At 43.2% G+C, this 26,837-nt stretch overlaps 1 protein-coding gene across 11 annotated transcripts in view; it reads left to right on the forward strand.

Annotated features, from left to right (window-relative positions):
* Nucleotides 1–26,837, forward strand: part of CELF2 (CUGBP Elav-like family member 2) — a 722,220-nt gene that overhangs the window by 605,111 nt on the left and 90,272 nt on the right. For 10 of the 11 annotated variants that reach the window (XM_057498181.1, XM_036908144.2, XM_036908142.2 and 7 more), the window contains one exon: nt 18,590–18,672. The exons of the other annotated variant lie outside the window; for it this stretch is intronic. In XM_057498181.1, coding sequence (XP_057354164.1) covers nt 18,590–18,672 — 83 coding nt within the window. The remainder of the gene's footprint in view (nt 1–18,589; nt 18,673–26,837) is intronic. 11 annotated transcript variants of the gene reach the window in all.

A 26,837-nucleotide genomic window follows, 5' to 3' on the forward strand; every position in this document is an offset into this window, starting at 1 on the left:
TTATCATACAGACCCACAAATATGTAGTTCTGAGTCCTTTAGACAGTCATCCCACAGTAAGCCTGTGAAGCCCATGAGCGCAGTCAGCCTCTTCCTAGAGGAAGAGAGGAAACGAGAGTACTTTGCCAAAAGCCGCTCAGCTTCTGCCACAGCCAGTCCAGGTCTCTCACCTCGGGTTCTGATGCCCTGTTTGGTCACTGCGTCTGGCTGCAGATCCTTCACACTGCCACCCTCACACCCCGTCCCGTGCGCAGGCTCCTGGGGCAGCATCTTCATCCTACACGGACCAGGCATCTGTTGGAGGAGGTCCATGACCCATGTCAGAAGACCTGGGACCACGCCACCCTCCAGGGCTCAGGCCAGTGCCCTTCTGGTCGCCAAGGGGACTAGGTCCTTCCAGGGTGGGGCAGGCACCCTGCCTGCCCTTTCGTGTGGGACTGAAAGGCCTCGTGGCTTCAGTAGCTTCTACTCCCATCTCAAGTTTCAGTTCCCACGAAATCAACAGATGTTGGGGTACAAAGGGCTCCTTATCAAATGTCACCAGCGAAAAGGAAAACAAAAATTCTGGTGCTGTCCAGACTGCAGTTGAGTGCACAGGTTGCCCAATACCCCCAGGAAAGCAGGGCAGCATTTGCTGGCTGTCCCTCAATGAGCCACTTTCCCGTTGAACAGTGAGCAGTGGGAGTGACACAGACTGGCCTTTGGACAGCCGTGCTTGACACACCAAGGAGAACCTCACTCCTATCTGCCTGACATGGCCAGTGGCACAGGAAGGAGAAGCATCTTTTAAATCTTTATTCCCAAATGGGTATCTGCTATTTAGGTGCATATGGACAAAATTAGTTCCAAATCCTGCATGCTTGACTTATTGGTGTATATTTTCTGCTGATAATAATTCATGTCTTTGAGGAACTTTCTGTATCTTTTCTGAAGCTGACAGTTTTACTGAGGATATTTCTTTATGTTTTGTTATTAGTCTTTTAAAAATGCATTGTAGCTGCAGCTTTGAAGCCCCTGCAAAATACTTCTTTTTTTTTTTTAATGTGAAAGTTGGAATAAAATATACAGGAAATGGCACCTGATAACCAGGCCCATATAACTCTGTCAGTACTGCCAGTGACTTACTGCTTTAAATCGGAATCAGCTCATGTTTGGTTCCACAGTTTTTAACTCTGCAGGGTTAATCTGGAACCTGCTGGTACACATGAAATAGTTGTTTTATCTGCTGTTCTAAGACTGATGAAATGTTTAAAAGATGGCTGTATAATCAGTCAGTTATCTCTTAGAGGTACAGCTTATTCTGTGTGGCAGTGTACCATCTCAAAAATAATTACTCTGCTGTAGTTTAAACGTGGGAGCTGAATGCAGCAAGTGATAAAAACTGCATTCAGCAGTCTTTTCCCCAAATTGGATAGTTTTATTTTGTTATCTTCTTAGAGGGAACACATAGGTTGTGATGGTCAGACCTCCCAGGAGCCTGAAAACCTAAGGCAAGGCCTGGAAGATGGATGCTTAATCTGTTGTCAATGTCTTTTTCTACCTTTGATCTGTTTTTAGATAAACGTGATTAGACAAGACTTTCACCCGCTTCTCTGGACATCAGTAGGCCCCTTGGGAATAAGGGTGCTGATGCTTAGCATTTTCTTTTGTTCTGGAAGCAATCAAAAGATAACTAAAGTTATGTGAATTTGACCAAAAAAATCTAGACCAGTATTGACTTTTTAACATTCTCCTTTCATAGCCAGCTATTGAGAAAGGCCTGAAAGGAAGACGAGGTCATTTGGTCTGCTTCAGCCCCAGCATTTCCTACAAAGCTCGTCTGGAGGAAAAACATCATGTGTTTTTTTTCATAAACTATGTCGTCTCTGGGGATCACTGTTCCTGTTTACAGAGACATTAGCAATAATCATGGATGGCCTACTGATATCTCAAGGAAGACCCGAGTCTCAGAATAAAATCTTTTGTGTAAAGGTCTGTGCATTAGATTTCACAACTTGGCTTTGGACCTCCAAGTAGAATGTAAGTTGTTCAATTCATAGGAAGTACGAAAGTAATGAATTGTATCATGGGGCAGTTGTCTTGTGGACCAAGAGGAGGTTATCTATTGGGTACTGAGGGATGCCTATCAACAGGGGTTTGTAGAGCTGGGCATAGGATGATATACAGTTGTGCAATTATTTTTCACAGCTGAGAGATTATCCAGAAAGAAATGATAGTTTTATTAGGACCCAGGGACATGATCTCTGGCACCACATCATTAATTAGAGACTAGTGGGCAGTCATTTGATTCAGAAGATAGTAGGAGATGCTTTTCTATTTGTTTCTGTGACATTTTACACTCTGATTCAGAGAATAGTCATTTTTCTTTCCCTCTTGAATATATAGGAAGTTACTTCCAAACAGACTTCTGTCCCTCCAGCCAAACACTTGTGTCATTACTTGAACACGGGCCCTGCTCATACTGCTGCCCCAGTAGGTGTGTCAGTAGATGTCTGGCTGCTCAGCAGAGCAGGCCCACTTATTATCACAGTGTCTGGAGTCCAGACTAGATAGATCAGGCCTAGAAGGGGGGATTGATGGATATTGCCCCCCCTTTCTGAGTCTGCCTTCTCTTGAAAAATATATTTAATTACATGGAACCCATTTCTAGTTGCAGTTAAGAGCAGGCCCTCCGGACTCCATTCAGCTTGTCTTTTAGGAGGAAAAAACCATCAATATTTTAAAAGCTGCTGACAGGCAAGAAGTTAGCCTTGATGGCAGGGAATTTAGAATTTTTTTTAAACTCCCTATGAAATCTATTCATTGCTGCTCTAAAGCAGTACTGAAGGAGGCTTAACATAGAACAAGGGAAGTGATGAAGACTAATGAGATAAAACCAGTCAGAGTCTTCAGGCTTAAGATAACCTAGATGTGTCCTGATTGTGTGGCCTGAATTTCTCACTCAGGAGTTTTCCAGTGCAGCCAGCACCTAGAGATGCCCCAGCATCGATGTCACAAAACTGGGTCGTGGGAGGTGTGTTTGAGAGAATATAATTTAGGGCAGAATTTTCCAGGGACAGATTTTTGACAGGCCTTCCAGATTTCTAGGTGTGGTTGGAGAACAAAAAATGTTCCAATTCACCTGACTTTCCAGCTGTCATGAGACATTGGAGGGAAGTAATAACCTTTGGAGGCCACTATAGAAGTTTTACAAATAGTTTGCTGGAACAAGTTATCCTGTATGTTTTCCATTCTGTCTACAAACTGTTTAGGGATCACGTTTGTCTGTGGGTATCTCATATTCAACCTGACCCTTACCTTCATTCCAAATATTAATTTTTCTCTGATCCTATATCACATTGCTAACAGACTAACAGCATCTTCTTAGAGCAGAGGTACTTAGTATTCTGCACACTCGTTTGGGTTTCCATGAAATCCCAATCAAGGGGGATAAAGAAAAGATGTGAATTGATTAAATGTTTGAAATCCGTGTTCCCTAGGTTTTCATAGCACCTTGAGTTCTCATGCACTCGGTTATACTGGGGCATGTGCTTATTTTCATGAATTCTTGGGGAGGATTGAAAACAATTTCAGAGCTACCTGGATACCAAAAACACTTGAAGGCACCACTGCCGGGAAAATGGTGCAGGATGCTGCCTCTCTCCTTTGCCACCAGCACCGCCTTTCAGCTGGGCCCCAGACTCATGGGTAAATGCTAAAGGTTAGAGGGGCTGTAGAGGAAGGGGCAGCCATAAGCCTGAATTACAGAATCAGCACTTTGAAATATGTTAACTTGGATTCAGTCCCACCGTATGAGCAAAGGACATTAAGAATTATCAGTGAGAACTGAAGTGTTAGATTTGCCCATCAAGAATTACATCCTTTTCTCAAACTAGTCAAAACCAAGTGGTTTGTTCAAAACAGAGAGGATATTCTCACCACAAAACTGTTAAATATGCATGTAAATGCATCACTCACTTTATCTGCCTGATTTCTCTGTGGCCACCCACCAACTTCTAATTTTCTGAAACCAAATTCCAAGATATATTTACTTTGGTCATTCTGGTGTATAATATAGCCATTTGGGCAGTACCCCAAAAATGTCCTGCAGATGAGGGGCATTTGTCATTATTCCTAGTACATTTTTGTGTCTTTTAACTACAAGGTGTTGTAGTTATCAGGATAGGCTAAACTGTTAGAAATAGATCCAAAAATGTGTTAGAAACTTCAAACACAGCACAAGGTTCTTTCTTGCCCATGTCAATAATCCTTCGGGGGGTTCTTGGTTGATGGGCAGCTTTCTTCCATGTGATGACACAGGGGCCCAGCCTTCTTCATCCTGTGGCTCTGCCTCCCCCTAGGGCTTTTTTTTTCTGCCACCTGCTTCCATCCAGAAGAAAAGGAAGGAAAATACAGAAGTTACTCTTCTGCTCTATTAAAAGCCCTATCCCTACAGCAGCAAATCTCATTTCCACTCACATTCCCGTAGACTGTATATAGTCACTTGGCAAGAGGCTAGCCAACACGTGCACTGCTGCAATCCAGGCACCATGGGACAACAGGACGGATTTGGGTGGGCAGCTGGTGTATCTGCCACAGGTGCCCTTTGTTGTACTGATTCCCAGACTTCCTAGAGGGTAGGAATTTCTGGACACTTACACAGATTGCCAGGCCTTTGCTCTAGAAGTTCTGATACAATAGGACCCTGGCTTAGTTCCGAGAATCTGTGGTTATCATCTTTAGGAAAGTTTAAAAAACATTGTTTCAAGATGTGATTAGATTGTGGAAAGGTGTTTGTATGTTTGCTACCACTTTCTGCTGAGAATCCTATGTTGTAAGGAATGGTGGCAAAGTAAGTGGATGAAATCTTATCTCCTGGCACCCTGTTTAACTATCTTCAGTCTTAGAATTTGACTACAGGCCTCATAGTAGAGACACAATCATAGTGTGACTCTACCATGTAACACTGTTACATCTGTCCAAACCTAAATTTTTCTTTAAATCAGTTGATTGCTTCATTTACTTGACTAAGTTTTACCAGTCCTGTGGACATAGGGTTATTTTATGATTTCAGATACCTAGAATATATCCACTTATGACAGCTCTTTCATACACCAATCAGTCTAAAGATTGATCAAGAATGAAATCTAAGGAGTTTTTCTCCCTCCTGTCATAATGTTGAATCCTTTACATAGCTACCATCATGGAAATGAAAAGTATAAATATATAAGATGAAGAGTGGTTGAATTATTTATCAGTAACCTCAGTCCAAAAATGAAGGGTACAGAGATGCCGCTCCCGGCCTTCTGAGCATAGCAGAGTGACATGAGATGTGTGGAATTCCATTCAGTGCCCTTCACAGCACATTTGAATCCTAGGCTGCTTTCTCTGTGCTACCCAAAAGATGCACAGACCACATCCCTCTGGACAAATTGAAATGTGCTCAGGGAATTCAGACCAACTTTAATATTAGCCTAAGATAATTATATTCAGGAAGGTAATTCTTCCTCTCAGTAACAGAAAAAGTACTCCAGGAGACACTGAAAAGGTATTTACAGTGTCCACTGTTTGAGATCACCTGAGTCATTGATCTTCTTGTGATTGAATCAAATTTAGCACTAACAGTGAGATGCTTTATGGTGGGAGAACATGTCTTTTAACTACAAAGAAGTATCATTATCATTTGTTATCTGTGCAATTAGGAAGCAATAGAGTACAGCAGAGGCTCTGCCATATAAATGGTCTTTGCTGCCTAGAGCCTTCCCGCTCATTGCAGTGTTTTATGACATGCCTTCCTTCCCATCCCCATCTTAATAATCCTATATGTGTGTTTGAAATCCAAACCAGCAGTGGCCCTGAAGTCCAGAAGCGCTAAAGACTTGGCAGTCCATCTTCATCCAGTCATCTGTTAAGGGAATGAGAGGCTATGGGGGTATTTCTTCTCTCTTTTTTCCAAAGGCTTAACAGAAGAAGAAGTATCATAGGCAGTGATTGAGAAAAATGAAAAGTTTTTAGATGAAATCCTGTGTGTGTGCGTGCAGTGTGAGGAAGGCTGATAGATGGCATGTTCTCAGCTGAAACCAAATGGCTGCTAATCAGTGTGTAGCATGTAGAATTTTCTGTAGTCTTAAGATCAAGGGAATGTTTCATTTTTCCCTCTGAGGTTTTCTAGGGAGAGATTCTGTGGCAAAGATGAATCTTCTCTCCACCTGCTAAAGAATGAGCAGTTAACTCTGAAGCTAAATATTAAACACATCAAGGGTAAGGACATGTGTTACATTTTTCTTGTCTCTGTAAGCAGTTATACTTATTTCTTCAAAAATGGAAAGCCATGCTCAGTAGATATCTGGGTTGAAATTTAGAACAGTGAAGAAGCTCAGTGGTCTGGCAGAGGGAGTCTGAGTAAGTGGTTTGGGGTCCGGGCTTTGTCAGTAACCAGAGTCAACTCTGTCAAGATCCCAACACAACCAGCCATCAGCTAAATTATGATATGAATGAAGTTTCTTCCCCTCCAGCAATCCTGTTCTGTCCTTTTTTACTCTTTTGTGACACTGCCCCATGCCCCAGCATCTACATTCCCACTGTGTAAACTCTTATCAAAGCCTATAGTCCTAGATTTATTTATACTACAGTGTAAATGACTGGAAAAATAGATCACAGTGTTATTTCTTCTGAGAACTTGTTATTATAAATCTGAGCTTCAAGCTAAAAGGATGAAGATCAGAGGAGGAGAGTAAGGACTGGGGGGAGACAGTGGAGAAGGGTGCGTGCAGGTTTGCATGTGATGGCCCTGGTTTTTGTCTGTCGTCCCAGAATAACTACTGATGCTACTCCTTTCCCCTTTCCAAAGCATCCCCACTGAGATGATGGACTGCTTGATCACCTTGAATAAAGGAGGAGTCTTCATGGTACCCCTAAAATCACCTCATACAGTAAAAGGAAGAAAAGCTGCCCTTTACCCAGTGGTTTGTGTGCCAGATGCTGAGTCGGGCACTGTGTATATATTATCTTACCAAATAGATGGAACCAAATCTCTCACTAACCATTGAGCCACACCTAGCTGAGGCCAGCAACTGCTCAGCTCTACCAGAGTCATTTCCTGGGAAATGGGCTAAGGAGGGTTGCATGGACTGTTTTCACCACAGGGAGCCCAAACCAGAAAGGCTGGTGGCTCATGGAGTCCAAAAGAAAGCCATGGTGCTCTGGGGCGAGCATATGGGAGACAATCAATAAGTATTTTTAAAGCACCCAGATGCCTAGCACTGCGCGATGCCTGTGAAGAAGACAGGAGCTTTTTCACATGGCCCCTGCCCTCAAAGAGCTTTGATGGTCCTTAGATAGCGTGATGATAATAAAGCAAAAATGGAACTAAGATAAGAGACAGCCATTTGTCAGCAGTCGGTGATGTCTTTTTGTCTTATCATTGTGTGACAGTAACTCTCAAAATGAAATCCAGCCACTGAGACCCCTTTTTTCAGGGGATTCCTTGACACTTCGGGGGCATGTACCCCACTCCCCCTCCTGACATTTCCCTCCCTTCTTCCGGTCCTAGACATTGAGGGTGCCACCTCTTCATTTGAAGCCCAGGGTGACTGCTTTTTCCCCTCCTCCGTTGTTGCTGTATTAAAGGGAAGTGACAAATGTGTGGCTAAGCTCCTTTTACAGCAGTGAAACCCAGGTGTGCTCATTAGACAGCAACAGGTTTTATTTTAAATAACTGTTTTAGAGAATTTTTGCCTCTTGGGGGAGTACCATCAAGCATACAATTGGGGAAAATTTTGTTGTACCCTGAATAGAAAAGTCTTCAAAATGATTCCATTAAAATTGATTGGCTGCTTAGAGGCCATGTAAATGGATGTTCAGAGTACTCAAAGGCCATGCAAATGGGTGAACTTGGCTAGTTCCAAGTAATTACTTCAGAAAGCAAGACAGCAAAATCAATTCCAAACCGTATTAAAGTGTGAGTGGTCATCACTTACCAAAGAGGCTCCCCGTCTCTCTCCCCAACCCCCACCCCCACCCCGCCATCCAGAGACTGGCAGGCAGTGGTGCGATACTGTGCCAGGCGTGGCTGGGCAGCCCCCGGGGCCTAGCTGTTTTTGTTACCACATCAGGTCATGTTGCCTGTCCCTCCTGTGCACAGGGGCTCTTTGGGCTTAGAGCCTTTTGGGAGAACATAACACATTTGAGGTGAATACTTGTTAAGCACTTTGGTGTAGATGCCAGGAGCTGTGTTACACTTTTTCATAAACTCTCTTGTTTATTATTGTAATCCTGTGATATTAGCTGCTATTACTATCCCCATTTTATAAATGACGAAACAGAGCGTTAAAGAGGTGAAGAGGTTTGCCAGACACCGAGTTGGCCTGAAATGCTAATGACGGGTGGTTCCTTTACTCACCACGAAGCTTTATGAATGAAGCAGGAAATACCCAAACTCACTGGAAAACCGTCTTGGTCTCTGCTGTGAGGATGCTTGCATGCCTTGCATCCCTGAATGTCAATGTACACTTGGCTGCAAAAGTGCCTTTCTTGTATGAGTGGGGCTGTTCCAGGCAATTTGTAAAATGATCTGCTTTCCTGATCTACATGTACAAGAAAGATGACTCCATCGTCATGGGAGGGGGCAAGGCAGTTGTGAAGGCCATGAATATCAGCTCTCTAGAGTCAGATGCCACAGGAAACAGGCTGAAACAGGTACACATCTTCACTTCATTTTCTGTAGCCAAAGGGTTTGCCTTAGCGTTTCTCTAAACTGTGCAGACCAGAGGGAGGAAATAGATAGGACTTTCCTCACTCCAATTCCAGGAAAAAACCTGGAATTCTACTCTGGATTGAACTGCTTCATACAAGAGTTCAGCCCCACCTTGAACAGGCCAAAAAAAAGTTGGCACTGCTGTGTGCTCAGGTACAGAGCTGAGCTGTGTTTTATTTAGGCTGACAAAAAAGGGCCTGTGTCCGTAGCCTCGGCAAATGCAAGCTGCCACACTATTGAAGCAGGACTGTGAAGACTGGTCTGGCTGGGAAGCATCAAACAGCTCAGTGTGCTGAAGTGAGAATCATAGGAAAGTAAGATATGATTTTAACCTACTCTCATTGCCACTAGTTTCCTAATTACAATGCCGTCCTAGCCCCAAGAGAGTGCATACTATGAAATAACCTTATATTAGAAACTTCCTTTTAATGAGGTCCCTCAGTACATTAGACACTAAGTCCTTTTTAATTGGATTCAAGATAGAACTACCTTCCACCATATTTAACCCTGGGACACCTTCCTTAATCTATGTGACGTTCCCTTGGCTAACTCAGCCCGAAGCCCTTCTCGAGGTGCTGGGCCCTTAGAGCAGGAGCAGCCTCCTAGGCACCTGCATGCCCATCTCTGCCTCGCCACCCAACAGTCCTTGGAGACCGAAGCCCAGGCAGTTGGGCCAGCCACACCACCTTTAGGGAGACTGCCCAACCTGGCTTTCCAGTCAGCTTGTCATGTTCAACCTAAAGTTATTTGTTCTTACCTCTAGAGAAAAGATATTTGTCCTCCTTCCAACTCTAAAATTAGTATTAGAAAATTAAAACATAATCAAATCCACAGTTTATTGCCTTGCATTGCAAAGGTCAAATGACATTTTCTGTAACAAAGGAAACTGCTGGCTTCCTTCTGTTCCCCCGTGGCTCCTTGACAGACTCGTGTGTCTCCCATAAACTCACCTCCAGATCCTTAGAGCAGAGTGGGAACGTTCAGGAAACAGCTAAATGCAATGATTGTCCTATCAGGGGAAAAGGATGACATTAAAATTCTTCAGAAACTTTTACAGCTATTAGACATTTGAAACAGTTTAACACAAGTGGCTTATTTCCGAGGCCCAGGGAGGGGGATCAGCAGTGTTGCCCTCCATATCTCTTCTATCTGTGTCCTGCTCTTGTTGGAATTTACATAACAATGGGTGAGGAAGTGTTGCCTACACACAGAGCTGTGCACGTTCAGCCCCAGTTGCTCTCCCAAAAGGCCTGAAAAGAAAATGCAGTAGATTTAATCTAGGTCAAAAAAAAGGAAAAGAAAAAGAAACAAAACTCAGGTTTCCTGGCTGAAGATTTAGAAAGCATGTCTGTCTTGACAGGGCTATGGGAGTATCAGGACATGGTGCCTGTCAGAGCAGTCCGCAGGCAGCAGGAGGCAGGCAGCAGCCTAGGCCTCGTGGCCACGGCGTCAGATGCAGGGCTGTCCAGAGTGCCGTGAGACCAGTGTTCTCTCCTGGGTTGGAAACTTGGCTCAGATTTGCTGCATACAAGCCGGGGACGTGACTCTCAGGGTTCTCAGAGCAACAGAGGATCAGGGCCCCAGGCAGCTTGAAGTACCTCCTGCTTTGTCAGTGAAATTCCCAGGGGATTCCCTCAGAGGGTTGCATTTGGTAATCCAAGCAGTGGCATCCACATAATTCAGGCACTGAGAGCAGAATGGCAGCACTGTGTCTCTGCTTCCTACCCAGTAGCCAAATGCTAATACTTTTTACATCAGGGTGCCAATTGCATCAAACTCTATAAAACTGAGCTAATTGGATCCAATTTCATTAAAAGTTGATTCTACAGGATATGGCATTTGTATTGGTAGCTGTTACTGTAGCAATGCAAATCCCAAAACTAGATTAAAAAAAGATGTTTGTCTTAGGAGACCATTAGACATTTAGAACAAGAGAGGTTTAGGTTATGAAAAGGTGTTTTTGGTGACATAAAAGGAGGTTGAAGCAGTTCAAGGGATCTCTCAGCGTTTGGCGGAAGCTGTCAGGGGCTTTCTTGGCATGTCCTCCTACGGTAGGTGTTGGTTCTGAGAGGCCGGAGGCCTTGGATGGGATGTTATGCCTTTGCTGCGAGCTGCACACGTGGCGGTACGCAGTCTGCTGACATCCTATTGGAAGGGGGTGTAAAACTCACTGTAAAATTCTGTGATTCTACCCAAGGGGGCACAGAAGTCAAGAGAATGCTATGCCACAGTGACTTTCTCTAACTTATTTTCTCTTAGTTTTGAGTTTAAAGCAGATAAAGGGCAGGAGATACAAAGCCTTTCATCTTGCAGGTGCTCCCCAGAGCTGGCCGATGGTCTCGGGATTTCCGCCTCCCCCTTCCTTCCCTTCCTGTCTCTCAGGCAGTGTCACTGCGCCATGGATGGCTGCTTCAGGGTGCAGAGGAACCACCCTAAGGAAGTCATATGCGGGGACTATCAAGGTGTCCCACAGCAAGGGGGCTGACTTTTAAGTGTAGCTTGTGAAACCGGCAGCATTGCTTGTGAAGTCCCACCTTGCACTCCTCGAAACAAGCCATGTTTTGAGGACACAGTAGAAGGAATAAACACCCGGAACTGTGCAGGCCATGAGCTAATAATAGTGCATCTGCTATAGCTTTTTCAGGCATAGCCAACTCCTCTTGGTGGCGGGGCTTGGGCCTGAGGAAGCGGTCTGTCAGCCTCTCCAGGGTGCAGTTCCCTCCTGAAGCAGCTGTGCACTTTGGAAGAACAGCATTTTGTCATCGTCTTTTTCCTCATGTTGCTGAGGGACACCTTCTAGACCACTGGAAAACTCCTTATTTTTTTAAGGTCAATTTTTTAAGTTTTCCTTAAAAATTTAATTCGGGGGATTTTTGATGGGGGGTTTTGAACCCTTAACTGCTTTGTAGAAACTGAAACTCAAGGGTCTTAGCAGGGGCGAGGCCAGTGACTAATGGTCAAAACAGTGTATCGGAGATTCACTTAAGTGCGAAACAACCTTTGGACTCTGAAAAAAGCATAAATGCTCTGTGTAGTGGCTAAGATGAGGGAGAAAATAGATTATATGGGGAATCTGTGTGAGGAGTCTGTCCTTCTTTGACTTAAACTGGCCTGTGTGCTGCTGATTTGACAAGAAGCCAAGATCCCAGTTGCAATTCAACTTGTGTAAAGCAGGCACCTGCTTTGCTTGCAAATGTGCATACAAAAGAGAGCTTCATTCACAGAAAGAGAAAACCATAGTGGATTTGCTCAGTTAGCCTTCCAGGGCCTCTGTCCCTTGATCTTTCAGCCCTTTAGAATTCAAATGCTGCCTTTAAAGGAATTTTCAGTTCACAACATGATGACTTTGTTGATGTCCTGAATTCAAATGTATCTTGAATTGAATTTGCCAGGATTATGGCTTTGTTTTTAAAAGAAAGAAATATGGAGGTCAGTCACCAAATGATCATTATATGGCTGTCTTCATGCATTTTATTTGCTGAAATTTAGAGAGTAACATAGATTTCTTATGTTTAAGTTGTTGAACGGCCTTAACATGGACAACCCACTGTGGGGAGTTCACTGGGGACACACATACACAACACTAAGCTCCAAACCTGAAATTCTTGTATTTACCAGCTTAGCCATGGAGTTGTGGGAAAACCATGTATTTCCAAAAATGTCCTACACTTCCCATGTTAAGGTATTACTGAAGGATAGTATCAGAAAAAGAATTAGCAATTAGGACTAGAATGTTCCAGAGAGGCCCATTCTCACATTGATGAGAGCACCTTCCCAGGAGAATCTACCCTTGGTCTAGGCTGGTGCTCCCAGGAGAGTCGTGAGGAATGACTCACTAGACCAGCTACGCTCAGGGCTGGCTTCCTGCACCATTGAGAGAATGAATTGTTGGCACGTGGTCTGGAATTTCTACTCTACAGCTGACAAGTGACTATTTCAAAAATTAAAGACCACCAAGTCACTGACCTCCATCTTTATATCTGAATTCTTCAAAAGAAACACACAGAGTAAAAACTGCCTTGTCCATATTTTAGAATCAAAGATGTAAAGAAAACTTCTTTTTTTAAATGATGTCTCCAACATCACACTTCAGTTCCCTTTCTATCCCAACTTGGTATGGTTGAGAAACCTCAGACAACATTTCTTTAAGAGCATGGAGTCAGTTTTCTTAAGTTGAGAACTGATTTCAAAATCTGATCTTTAGCACCATTCTCTAGGCCTGTCTACACTGTCCTCCACACTGAAGAATGTAAATAAAGTGCTGTCTGCCTAAGGACAAGCCTGATAGAAACAGATCATCTGAATGTGAGCAGTGCTTTTTTTTTCCCTGTATTATTACCAAGAGTTTCCAAGGAAAGATTTTCAAGAGAAACAGCTGTGGTTTGAAAAGATTTATGAGAATCCAGATGGTTTCTTTGAGGACAAATATACTTGATCATTTAAGTAAATCTTTCAGCAAAGTTGAGTATCTTCTTTAGATTTTAAATATACCACTGAGGGGGGGAGGGGTGTGTGTGTGTGTGTGTGTGTGTGTGTGTGTGTGTATACATACACGTACCACTGGCCAGTCTTACTTGCGGCTTCATCTTTGGAGCAAATACCTCATAACAGGGTCTCAAATTATCCAGCAATTAAGCCAGCAAATACCTGAGGGAACTCTTTATGACAGCAGAAACTACTTGTGAAGAGATGGTTAGACACAAGCCAACCTATTTGGAGGACATAGCCCTTAGCTTCCCTAGAAATTGCCAATCTCAACTTCGGTACAAGATGGTCACATCATATCACACCATGGCAATGCTGATGACAGGGCTTTACAAACTGAATGTATGCAACTGGGTTGCATGTGTGCCAACTTGTGGGAATCTGGGCAAAGGGTCCCAGACCCCTGACTCGTTTCCTCTGGGCCCGACATCCACTTGATGCTTGCTCACCACCCAGACATGTTCATGGTGAGGCCCTGCACTGGCTGGCCTTCACGCCAGCCTCTGCGTCCCAGGATCTTTCTCTGTAGACCTTCCCTACTATCAACATGATCTGATTGGTCTTATTGTTGCCTTTTTAAGGGGTTATGCTCAATGTTCAAAGTTAAGCAGCAAAATGAATTCACAGGGAGGGGTTAGTGGTCAGTACACTTGCATGGGTGGCCCCGTAAGGTATGTACAGACACAGAAGCAGCTCTTGGTGATCAGTAGAGGAGTCATCCACAGGGGACATGTTAGGTTCTGTGTAGGCCTGAGAGACTGCTGTTTGCTTCTAGAATCATCTCTCAAGTTTTACCACCAAACCTATGTCACTTACGGATTTAAGAAGCCTTGGTCTGGTGTAATAGGTTAGGATTGATAAACTAGACATACAAAAGATGGATCTCTAATTTTTCCTCCAAAATCCAGAGCTCTGATTGATACAGTGAACCATTCTAACCGCTGAGCAGTGGGATGCGATAAAGTAACATGGGCATGGAATATGTTGGCTATCATTTCTAAGCTGGCTGCTGGCATGCAGAAACTCCTGAATGAGGGATAAAAGTGACAAGAATAGTAAAGTGCAAGTGCTGCTTACACGTTGTCAAATGGGCAAAGTAGAAAAATGTAAAGCAGCAGAAGTTAGTGGCATTCTGTGGAAATTCGAGGGCTGAGATTTGTGGGACGCCTGACTCTGCTGGGGTCCCCAGGCAGCTCGCGTCCCATCTCAGCGTGGAGCAGAACCTTCCTGTGCACCCCGTGGGCAGCAGGGCATCCAAGGCTGGTACTGCACCAGGCAGGTGTGTCCTTGGGGGCCTGGTGCTGCCAGACCAGCGAAGAGCACCTGGGCATGTTGCCGATGGTTAACCACCCACCTGACAGGGATGTTTGAAGCAGACCCTGCTGAAGGAGAGGGCCTCTGCCCCAGTCAGATTGCTGAGCCATCTGGTGTTATGGCTGACCTGAAAACAATCCAGCGAATTTCAGACCTGTTACAGCTGGGTCGGGAAATCTAAGAGACCAGTGGTTCCCTTAACAGCTGTACATCCAGTTAGGGTAGGCAAGAAAGAAAATTCCACCTCATTGAAACTTCATGGTTCAATATAGGTTTTCTGGAATCTCTGGTAGCTCCCTGACCTTTTGCCATGATAATTACCATATCAGGGCAAATTATGAGATTCCTCCCTTCCTTTTTTGGGATAATCTCTGCAGGTCAATTCATCTAAGATTTTAAGTGAGCACATTAAGTGATAGATGGCTAAAACTGGCTGTGGTTGTTAGGTGGGAGAGCACTCACAGGAAGAAGAGGGCTTCAGACACATGCTCATCCCGGAAGTGTAGAGACTACGGTCCCATGGAGGGGAAAGACAAATTGCTGCATTCAAGGTGATCGTTTAAATTTGTAGTTCTGTATGTATACTGCAAAGTTCAAGATAACTTAATCAAATACTATTTTTATTAAGTGAATTAGTATGCATGCTTAAGGAAGTGCAAGGCATTTTTAGCCCAAGAAAAGTGAAGAATAATTTTGACTTTTTAAACATGCATTCTAAATAAAATCTTTTGGTTACATGTATCCATGCAGTTTGGGGAAGGATTTGAGGCAGACATGGTTCTCATTCACTGATTTAGGGATGATGAAACCAAAGTAACTGAGGTGCAAAGGAACTAAGACATTTCCCCTGAGCCACTCAGGAATCAAGCATATGAAACCAAAAGACGGTGCTGGGTGACACTCCCAATCAGATCGTCTTCCCCAGCACTCCCAAATTCGTGCCAGTCATTCACTGCAGGAAGGGGCCCAGCTGAGGCCACAAGTCAAGGCAGAAACTCAGCCTGGGCTCCACTCACCAATCCAGGGGCCTTGCCCACCACACATGTGACACCTTTGCAAAGGTTCCAGGTCTACTTGCCAAGCACGACATCTATGAAGCTAAGCTGCTGGGCAGTGAGCGAAGCTTGTTACCCCTGTTACCCAGGAAATTCTCTGTATCACAACCAGACCTGGAGCTTATCTGGGCATACCGCCTAAACACCTTGTTCACATGGGTGTAGAGTAAAGGGTAAAGAGAAGCATGTAGATGGAAGAGGCCCTGTAGTGATACATTCCTGCCTTCCCCAATTAGTTGCACAGAGTGGACCCTGGAGGAAATGGGACAGAGTGAAATGTGGGGTATGTCTCCCCTTCTGTACATTAGATGCTTCTCTTCATTCCTTTCCCATCTTCACTGCTCAGACATCAGCTTCAACCTGCCCTTTCTCAAAACAAAACACCCCACACAAACCACCTTCTATTCATGAAGAATGGTGTTCAAGCAGAAAGCTTTAGCCAAATTTATACTAAGATGTAAATAGCTAGAAACAATTAAATGTTACCATCCCCAAGGGTAGCATTTTCATACTTAAATGGGAAATGAACACCTCCTAGTGGATTCCAGGCCGTGGCAAACAGTAGGGACTCGGTTTCCATGTTCACAGTGGGAGGGGCCTTCTTTAGTCCCAAGACGCCTGCATGCTGGTCCCCGTTCTTCAGGTGGGCCCGTGCCCACAATGCCCTCAGTGCCCATCATCCTCGCTCCTTGCCGCTTTTCCCTTACCATTGTGTCTGCTCTCCATGTGCACTTCACATCATGTGGCTGTCCTCAGGCCCATCACTTTGCATTCTTAGCTCTGAGCAAGGCCAGGCAGCCATTTGTTTCCCATCTTCCTTGACTACCTTCTTTCCAGGCAAGCAAACTGCCTATAACTTCTACTCCATCCCTGAATCTTCTTTTCAGTATCACACCCCTAAGATCCACCTGCTTGAAAATATCAGATTCTGCCTGTTTTTCAAGGTTTGGTCCTTGTGGTTGAAGTTCTGTGTTTCCTGTCGTTTCCTTCCCTGCATGCTGACCCCATAAGCCCAGGAGAGGGGAGGGACCTTACCAAGAGTCTGTTAGAAAAGATTGCCTTTTCCTGCTTTCCTTTCTATGCCAAGCCTAGAGGAGGGCAGCTGGCCTTTTTTTCTTCTTCTTCTTCTTCTTAGAGGATTATAATAGGTTACTGGAAGTTGGGACTTAACTTTCCTATTTAAAATTATTCCTTGATTTGAAGTAATTCCTGTAGCTTTTCTTGCACCTACATTACACCAATGAAACTAAAAAGAGCTCATTAAAAAAATCTACCATCCAGCAGCATGGCCAAGTGAACTCTGGTCAAAGAAACCAAAGTAGCCGAGGTAAAAAGCTCATATGAAAATGGCCGGTCTGTCCATCTGTGACTCTTTAAAAAAACATCGTAGTTTCCTATTTCTTCCATCATGCCAATGATATACTTTGAGTTTCTGATCCTTGGATGCATGGAGTTTTTTAAGTGATTGTGTGACCATTTGTGAGCATACTCTGTCCAAAAGGTGAAAGTTTGGCCCATTCAATCTTGGTAGAATCTAACAAAATCAAATAGGTGACAACAAGCTTCCAAATTTCTTTTCCAAACAAAAAGAAGCATCTTAGATGTTTAGAATTAGGGTTCTAAACCTTACATTGGGATTCTTAGATTAGAATCATTGAATGGTATCGCACTTTGTTTTCCTCTACTCCTTTGAATGAATTTTGGTTTGGGAAAGCTGGAATGCTTTATGACTCTAAACCTCTCCTGGCTCGTGGTGCCAGCTTCCTGCTCTCCAGCTGCGCCACTCTTCAATGCTTTTGGTCTTATTTACACCACTCCCCCGAGTAGAACTGATACTAATGCCTGAGTGCCAGGAATTTGTCTAATGCTACTTGCTGTATTGGGTATATGAGTACTTCTCAAAGCTTTCCCCAGCTCTCTGGCTCCAGGCATTAGGATCCTCTAGTAAACTCAGGGTTAAATATGTACAGTCTTGTGAGTGCATCTCTCTACCTTTGTTTTTCTTCTCAGCCCTATTTACCTAAGACAGCCCAGGTCAGAGACAGCATCTTTCTTCTTTAAATGTCTGAAGTTTTGTTCACCCGCCTTATCCAAACTTGGTGATGCTAAAAAACTGCATGCCAATTAGCAGATTAACTGGTGTCTTTCCAGATATGTTAGCCAGTGTCTTTAGCTACAGGTTAAAGAAGGGGTGGCCATCCTTCAGAATGCAGAAGGAATGGCCTATGATTTCAACACCCTTTTCTTTGGGGGAGGGAGTTAGTTGGGAAGAGGGTAAATGTTGGTCTCTCCTAGAGGGGCATTCAGCCTAGACTCCCATCAGCTCTTGGAAATAAGGAATCAAGAGGCTGCCATTTGATAAGCTACAGCCATATTTCATACATGGGACAGAGTATGCAAACATCTGTTTGGGCATGTGGCCATCTGTATTGTAACTTAATTTCTAAACCATTGAAATAGAGTCTTTCATCAAACAAATACTGAGTATTCATGTATGGACCTTTGCGTTATATACCATGGTGGAGAAAAAAAGAATAAGTACTACCTCAAGCTTTTAAGAAACTCATAATCTGGCTGTCTAAACCACAGAGTTTAGAAAGTGTTTTAAAAGCATGATGTTCTAGAGATCTCCTTTAAAGAAATTATGGTTAATGGGAGTTTCTGCTATTGTTATTGAGATTAAACACATCTCTTTATGTAGTTGCTATAAAGCAAGTCCCATTAACAGCTCACCCACCCTCTCCCACCCGTCCTGAAGTGCTGTATCCCAGGTAGCTGGTGCAGTTATGAACTGATCTCCATTGGGTTAAAGCTAATAAGTATGATTTAGGGTGAAAGGTGCTGTGTAAATGCTTGAGATGTTGTTATTGCTGTTCTCATGCACTTTATTATTTTTAAATTGTGCATCCTTTTAAGTAGATTATTTGTTCGCCACAGTCTCCATTATATCTGAGCAAAGTATTCACAGAAATTTCTAAAACCTTTTCATTTCTCTCTGTAGGTTGTTGTTTCGTAACATTTTATACAAGAAAAGCTGCACTTGAGGCCCAGAATGCACTGCACAATATTAAAACTTTACCTGGGGTGAGTCGGTTTACTTTTGTACCAAAATCACTTTATTGCTTGAAAATGGTCCTTTCAACTGAAGGTTCTAGTTATGGGCTGTTAGTGCCAAAAATGACTTTGGTCTTTGAGGAGCGTGTGCTGACCCTCTGTTCCCCGGCAGCAGCCACTTAAGCTGGCCGGCCCGGAAGGAAGCCCTGGCATTAGTGCTGATGGGAAGAGCTCTCAACTAGTACGTCCTCTGGCTGGCAAATCAGAGTGACCCCACTGGGGTGCAGCAGCTGCCAAACAGTGTTGGGTGGGCTGAGATTTTTAAAGGGGGGAAAAACCCAACACACTCAAGAGAAGCAAATGGAAAGGGAAAAGCTTTTACTCACCAGGAGCCCCTTTTCAAATTTAGTCTTTAGATTTTCTTTTGAAAGGACAAAATGTACCCTGTATAGCCATAATATTAAACCTCCTAATGGTTTCTAAACAGTCAGTGGTGGTTAACAAAGTCCATGTTTTAATGCCCAATTTGTGGCTTACTGTTGACAGAGAACAGCTTACCATTTTCTCCCCATTTCCTTGCCGGTGATATTTGATGATTAGTACAGTTCACTAGAAATGAACTGATGTTGTATTCAGCTGCTTCATCAGAATACATTATTTCTGGGGCTTGGGGGCTATCTTATGTGCTGCATGCTGGTATAAATTTCCCTTTGCTGTTTGGATATTTTCCCCATTGACCCCAAATATCAGTGATGAGTTAATTCAATACCATAATGATGTGCCTCGGTTATAGGTTACGACGAAGAGCCTGCGGTAAGCAGTATGGTGATAATGATTTAATTGAAACCTGATTTGATGAAAATGTAAGATAACACCCCTAATGTTTTCATGGTGTAATTCTAACTGGGACATTTACCTGTGGGCGTATACAGAACACCTGTGTGTGCCCACAAACATATGCACACACACACATTTTATATCCCACCCCTCCCAGAAAAGATAGCATATGTTTCTTTCACCTTAGACCCATTGAAAATTTTCCATTTGTAGTGGCAAGATACTCAACAAAACTTTTTCAAAATAATAGCTTCTTAATCACCCAAAAGTAATGAATTGAGAACCTTGGTCTCGAATCTTACCACTTTGGTTTTCCCCTGTTCCTTTGAGCCTATCAAAGACCAGGTTCAGAAGAGCAAGCATGTGGTACCAGAATTCTCCCTCCCAAGTTAGCTCTCCCTGAAACTTTTAAGGTGATGTTACTAAGACAGCTTTTGGTGGGTCTGAGTGCTTTGCTTGATGAATTAAAGCAAAAGGCATTATTTCAGCTTCATTTTCCATGTAAATAAAATTTTTCCAATGTAAATGCTAGGACAGTGCAGTTCAGTAGTAGTATCAAATGAAGCAACCAGAGCAAAGATGTATGGGCTCTGCCAACAATAGGGGGAAAAAAAGTTTTATTTCCCAGGCTCCTAATCAAATCCAGAGACCACTTTGTATTCTTCCTCTTAAAAAGAAATACTTTAGAGTAATTAGCACACAAAATCCCTTCTAGGTATGTTTAAAAAAAAATACTTGAGATATTGAACTTGTTATTTAGCATTTAGGGCATATTGATGCCAAACCACATCCTGTTTTAAATTCATGCTGAGCTTGGTTAATTTGGATTTGTCCCCCCACCTGGAAACACAGCCCCCAACATGCCATCTGCCTACATGAGGAGAGTCTGAAGAACCCCCAAGTCAAGAAGATGAATGTGCCATGTTGGAAAGTGGTGGCTGACAAGCGTGCTTCTGTTGAGAACATCTTACTCTGGCCCTTTTCTTAGCACACTTATGAAAAAAATAGCATCTTCTGTATTTAAAACAAACAAATGTTGCATGTGTCTCTCTCTTCTTAAAACATTCCTTGTGTAGAAATCAAAGATGGTGATTTTGGAGACTGATTACTAAAGACAATAATTCTGGGGTGGGAAGAGATGGTTTGTGGGTTCTTGGTTGTCTTTTGTTCCAGTTCAATTTCGTACCCTCATTTACTTGACAAGGCTTAAATGAAAACTTTGAGAAGTCAGGTCTGGTTTGTAGGCTGGTAGCCCTCACAGTGCACACACTGTAGCTACATTTGCTCTTTCAAATTAGGTAACTGGGAACAGAGTTCCACATCTTGCATTCATGTGAAGCTTTATCTAGTAAACATCACCCCTAACAGCAACAGAAGAAACATGAAAGTGGTTTCATTTCAGGTGTGAGCTTTTGGGGAACAGGAAGAAATGGGACCAGACATAAAAGATTAATGCATATTCGTGGGGAGAAAATATTACAGGGTGGCTTGCTGTTTGATTACAAGCCTTGGAATTAGTCAACATTTCCATAATTCTAAACCAATATACACCTGTTTTCCCACTGTGATGTGAAGGCACAACTTAATTTAACAGAAACCCTGCTGTGCTAAACCTCTCATTAAATACCAAGTGAGTTCAGTAATTTAAAGTTGTAGCACTACTATTTTAACTGGTTGCCTTCATATTATGAAATTAATAAGAAATTAATGATGCACTTTGCCATATGCCTTCAATTTATTTCTGAATAAAAATAAAAGGGATAAGGAAAAATGCATCACCAACTGATTGATGCTTTAAAAGCTTTTCTGGTTATAATCATTTTTCCTGCAGATAAAATCCATTAAAAAGATACTTGCTGCCTTTTTTCTAAAGTATCCAAAACTTTCCATTTCAAACAAGATCAAATAATGCTAGGTGGCTTTTTTTCCCATTTAATTTTCTTTTCTGGTTGATGTTTTATATCATGCAACCAAACTGTATTAATGTTTAGGGACCATCTTTTGTTCTGGAAAGAAACAAGGAACCTAGTTAGCACGGAAAAGCTAAAAAATGCTGATGGGAGTGTCTTTTATGTCGTTGAACATGTCTGCATTTAGATTTTTATTGGAAAAGCACCCTTCCCTTCATGTCGCCTGTGGATCATAGTGACCCACATTACTTGTCTGTGTGTGAGGAGGGCAGTGGGTTCCAGGGCCTTTCTCAGCAGTGCAAAGTCATTAAAGACACATTTCTCAGGCCTGTCTCCTACCAAGTGACTGAGAAAGACACTGGATCTTACATCCTCTGAAATGTTCCATATAAATCCTAGAGACTCAGTATTAGAAAAGAAGGGAGCAGATTCAACAGCTCAATAAAGAGAGCAAGGAATGTGCATCTGGGGTCGCTTCCCAGGTTTGATCATGTTCTCCTCTATGAATGGCAGCATGACACTTAAGCAACAGACCCACTCGTAGGCACAGTGCCTCATTTATCACTGACATTTCATTAGGTCAACAAGTTACTCATGATGACTGAGTGCCTACTATGTGCCGGCACTAAGCCACAGTAGTCACATGCACACGTACCCTTGAGATCCCTGGTGAGTAATGCTTCCACAGCCCGAACACAATACCAGGACCGCGTCTGTTCAGGCAGGGGCTATTTGGTGAGTCACTGGGCTTGGTCCAAAATTGTTGAGCCTGGCCTTTTCCATAGCTGAATGATTTGTGTTCTTGGACAAATTTTGGTTGTCTCTGCTCTGATGATACAGCAAATCAGGCTGAGAGAGAGCCTCCTTTGTTAGCGTTTAAGGTAGGTACGACCTAACTGGTAGAATTACCCAATACAAATGTCACCGTCCACCACTGCAGTTCCCAGAGAGAAATTCCTTGTAAAGGCAACTTGGCAAGATTCAATTTATTTTAACTGGCCTAATTTAGCATAATTAAAAAATAAAATAAAGACCTTAATTGAGGCACAGAAAAACTACCATGATCTTTTCAATAATCAGTTGTCGGGGCCACATATCCCTCTGCCAGTGATGGCACTGTGCCTTACACCATTCTTTCTTCAAGATCTGAACACATATTGTCTCCAGCAGTAAGGCATTTCGATTGCAGTATCATCAGAGCATTCACTGTATAAATTAATTTAATTAAGGATGTAATAACAGAGAGGAATACAGTTTGGAAAAAGCCCTTAAATTTTCATAGCAAGGAGGAATCGGAATCTAAACGTCTTGTAAAATATTAATTGCGAATTTCTTCCAGACATTTTCTCTGAATATGCCTTACTCCTTTCTTCTTAGAATCACTACCAGTTTCATTAAATGCAGTTTATATTAAGGAGTTATTTCCCTCAGAGAACATTTGTTTAGAGAACTCCATTTTCAAGGTGGCATACTGAAAGGTGTTTTAAAATAGCACCAGATGTGAGCAAGGACTAACGTAGACTCAGGATATCAGAACAGATGAGCTGGAGCCAGCGGGAAGCAGCTGCCGGTAACATGGCCTTCTGGGAGTGTGGTCACCCACCTGAGGTGACTGTCCCCTCAGCTTGCCTGGAAAGAGGGAAGTGGGTAGGCACTTTCCTCCCTGGTGGCCATGAACACAACTCTCTGTAGCATTGTCCCCCTGTGTCCTTTAAGGGTAGAATGCTAGGGTTTAATATTCTTTCAGCTGAACAGCTTGGACCTCACTGGGACCAAATTCAGTTTGCCCATTGTAATGCATTTTGAGGTACTCGTTTTCTTTGAACCACCTCTTCTAGTTATTAATATGTATTTAATGCCTTTGTTCTCAGAGTCATGGTGATTATCTTATCATTATCATCATCATTATGATGTCTGTCACAAAATCTCTCAAACCCCTTCTCATCCTATCATGGAAATTTCCCCCAAAACCATCCTATTTGAATCAAAGCCTAACTAGGCTAAGGCTTTTATTGAAAATTTTTAGGAGAAAACAGCCAAAACATCCCTACAAACAGGCTTGAGTCCTCAGCATCATGTGTCATGTGGAACACACAGAACATTCATATATTCATTCAACAAATATTCATCGAATTTTTATTGTTCATCAGGTACTGTTCTAGGTACCAGGGAAAACCATAGCAACTAGGTTTTTTATAACTGAATCACCCAAAAACAAAGCCAGCCACCATGCCTGTATATGGTTAATGTCCAAGAAATAGCTCTTGGTTATTTAATGCCCCAAATATTTCCAGAGGAGACAGATTTTATTCCAGAAATTATCATTTTGCCCATAAATATTCCAGGTGCTCCAAATATAAAGTGAATGTAAATTTGCTATTACCCAAGGGTGTATAATGAAATAATTTAAATACACAGGCCCACATATTTATGTATATCTCTATATGCCTATGCATAGACAGACATTCACACACATTCCCATGTGGATATTACTTCAGTCAAATACATACAGGAAGATATGGCTTAAAGTCCCATTTTCTGTTTGACCTGACAACATACTCTTAATCACTGTGTAGTCCACTTCCTTGCATCAGGCTTCATGGGCTATATGGTTTTAGGGTTCTTTGTCTGTTTGGTGGTGTTTGCTTGAATCAGGATCATGGCTAATTCACAGTGCATGTGCGAGGGTACTTGAGAACTGCCATTTAATGATGATAATCCTTGCCTGCCGCCTACTTAACAGAGGAGCAGGCGCTGAATGAGATAATAGATGTAAAGCTTTCTGAGCCCCTGAAGAAATGTGCTTATTGGGCATTGTTTCTACTTGACAGTTTCCGTAGGTGTGAACTCTTCAGGAGTAGCAGCCCAGCATGTAAAATGTTCTTGCCGTGGAAGGTGCAAATCAGGACGTGCAGTTAGTGCACCTTCTGCAGCTGTATATTCGCAGAATTGGGCTTGGGCAGAAATCTTTGGCCTTGTAAGACTGCCCCAAAACAGCTGTCCTCCCTTTGCCCATGTTTCAGTATAACACCAAGTCCTGCAGAAATAAAAGTGTAACAGAAAGGAAGACCTTTTGTTATCTCTTTAAGATGACTTTTAAAGGACTGTGAAGAATGCCATGGTGTGGCTGTGGAGGAGCCCATCTGGGGGTGCAGAAGGCCCTGCCCACCCCAGGAGCCACACCAGTGAGAGAAGGGCTTCAGGCAGACAGCCTGCCGCAAATGGGCCCCCAGCAGGTGGCAACGTTGGTGGCCAGTGCATCGGTTCAGACCTGACAGAGGAAGTTGGAAGGTGAAAGAAACTGGCCTGGTGTCTACAGTTTACAGGTCAATCCCAAGGGGCCTGGGAAAGCATATTTTAATACTTCATAAAAGGCCACTGGAAATGGTCTATTTCACCCACTATAAAGTTTTACATGCCACCTAAGTAGAGGAGCCTTTTGCTTCCGTCTGGCAGTCAGTTTAGTAACTTTGATTGGCCCTTACTGGCATATGACTTTGATTAAAATGAAAAGCTAGTTACTTTAAAAATATGGTCCACTCAAGGAAGTCTATGGGGGAAAATTGAGGGGTGCTTGGTGGTGAAAAGTTGAAAATGACTGAGCTCAGCAGGCCAGCCAGCACAGGGCTCAGCCAGGAGTGGCTCCAGCACTTTTTGGTAATAGAATTCAGTGGAGGGCCTTCTGCTGTGCTTTGCAAACAGCATAGTGTCAACTATAGACCTAATTAACAAGGGTGTTGTGGGGCCTGTGAGAGCATGTGTGCAGAGGGCCTAGCACAGATGCCTAGCCAGATGTGCAAAACCACTCTGTGCCACTGAGCAATACTGGTATCACATTGTTAACACATGACGGCATGGTGGGATGGCACAATGGCAAAATGAGGCAGCAGATTTCAGAGAGAATCATTTCTCTATGATTCCTCAAGATTAAATTGGGAAAATTAAGTTCAGTTGTATAGATCTCAGTTCCCAAGAGATGTAAGATTCCAAAAGAAGACTGTGGTGGGGGGAATACATGAATTTGATTAATGGTCTGGTTAGAATTACAGAGGAAGGGGTTTTGACAGTCAAAGGAAAGGGGGAAATTTTTCTAGTTGGAAAATAGTCCAAATTCTGTCTTTAGAGTATTCAGTCTCCATGAGAATTCATCACCCGAAAATAGTAGTGTTGTACTGGACAGAACTTGTATCTTTCACAAGTTGGCTGGGCTCAGCCCAGGAGACTTTGTCCTGTAGAAGTGGGCTGGCCAGTTGATAGACTCAAAGTCTCAGCCACAAAAAAAGTGTATGACATGGGTAGGTATGGGTAGGTAGGCTCCTGGGAGCCCCACGGTTCTTCCCCACCCACCAAGAATAGAGAGCAGCTCAGCTGGGGGAAGGGAGCCTTAGAAACCCCTGCTGTGCCCAGTCTGGGCTGGCTGAGTACAAGGGAGGCAGCTGGGCCCCTGCAAGTGGGGGAGGCGGAAAAGGAGTCTCATGCGTCCTTGGCCTGTTTGAGCCATAGACTCACTGTACGCAGGTGCTCAGGACATCTCATTAGTATTATGACACAAGCTGTCAAAGGTATTTTGATAACAAAGCCATGTTTTAGGGCCATATCATTAAGCTCTCGTTACCCGCAAGTCACCAAGCTGAAAGGGTAAGCCCTAACCCGCACCTGCAGGAGACTGCAAGGCCCAGTGTGACCAATGTTCTCATCTCTTCTTTACTGTTCCTGACTGTCGCCACTTCCCATCTGTACCCGGGACACACATTTGCAGTCATCCCCCCGCCACTAGCACTTGAAAGGCCTTCCTTCCCTCACCTGAAAAGTGAAGTGGCTGGGCTAAATGATTTTTAGAATCCTTTTCAGTCTTAAAAAACTCTTGTTCATTTCCATGCACTGTCTACAGCCATGTCATATTTAATGACAAACATGTAGGCGGCCAGTAGGTGACGTGCTTGTTACTGGTTGGTTATGTGTAGAGTATTTTGTGTGGACAAAATCTGGACCATCCAAGGTTTGGCTCTGTACTTTGATTCTCTGGGTACCTGCTTCCCTCTCCCCTCTGACTGAGAACCAGTGGAGAGCTTAGTCCTCAGAATTTTTCTGCCAGGAAACAATGAAAGGAATGGGAAGGTGAGGAACTCTAACAAGTCTGTCTAATTCCTTGCTTGTAGTCTTGGTTTGGCAAGTTCAGCTAATGAGGCTTCAGGATTATTGGTGGATTTCTTTTATCTGTTTGATTCCTGTCCCCAGTTAACATGGATAAGTGAGCCACCTGTGCTTGTAGATGGCTTTATGATATTGTTATCCCTTCTAAAAATATTGTGATATATTGATAGCATTCACCTTGTTCGGAGGACACTGAGGCTTTGGGGGATTAAATTAACTTCCCTGGCCTCCCCTACCAAAGCAGTGGCAGAACTAGACTGAGGAGCCCCAGCGGCATGGCCTCCTGACAGGGTT

This window comes from Manis pentadactyla, chromosome 3 (genome assembly GCF_030020395.1).
Source record: "Manis pentadactyla isolate mManPen7 chromosome 3, mManPen7.hap1, whole genome shotgun sequence".
Classification (NCBI taxonomy): Eukaryota; Metazoa; Chordata; class Mammalia; order Pholidota; family Manidae; genus Manis; species Manis pentadactyla.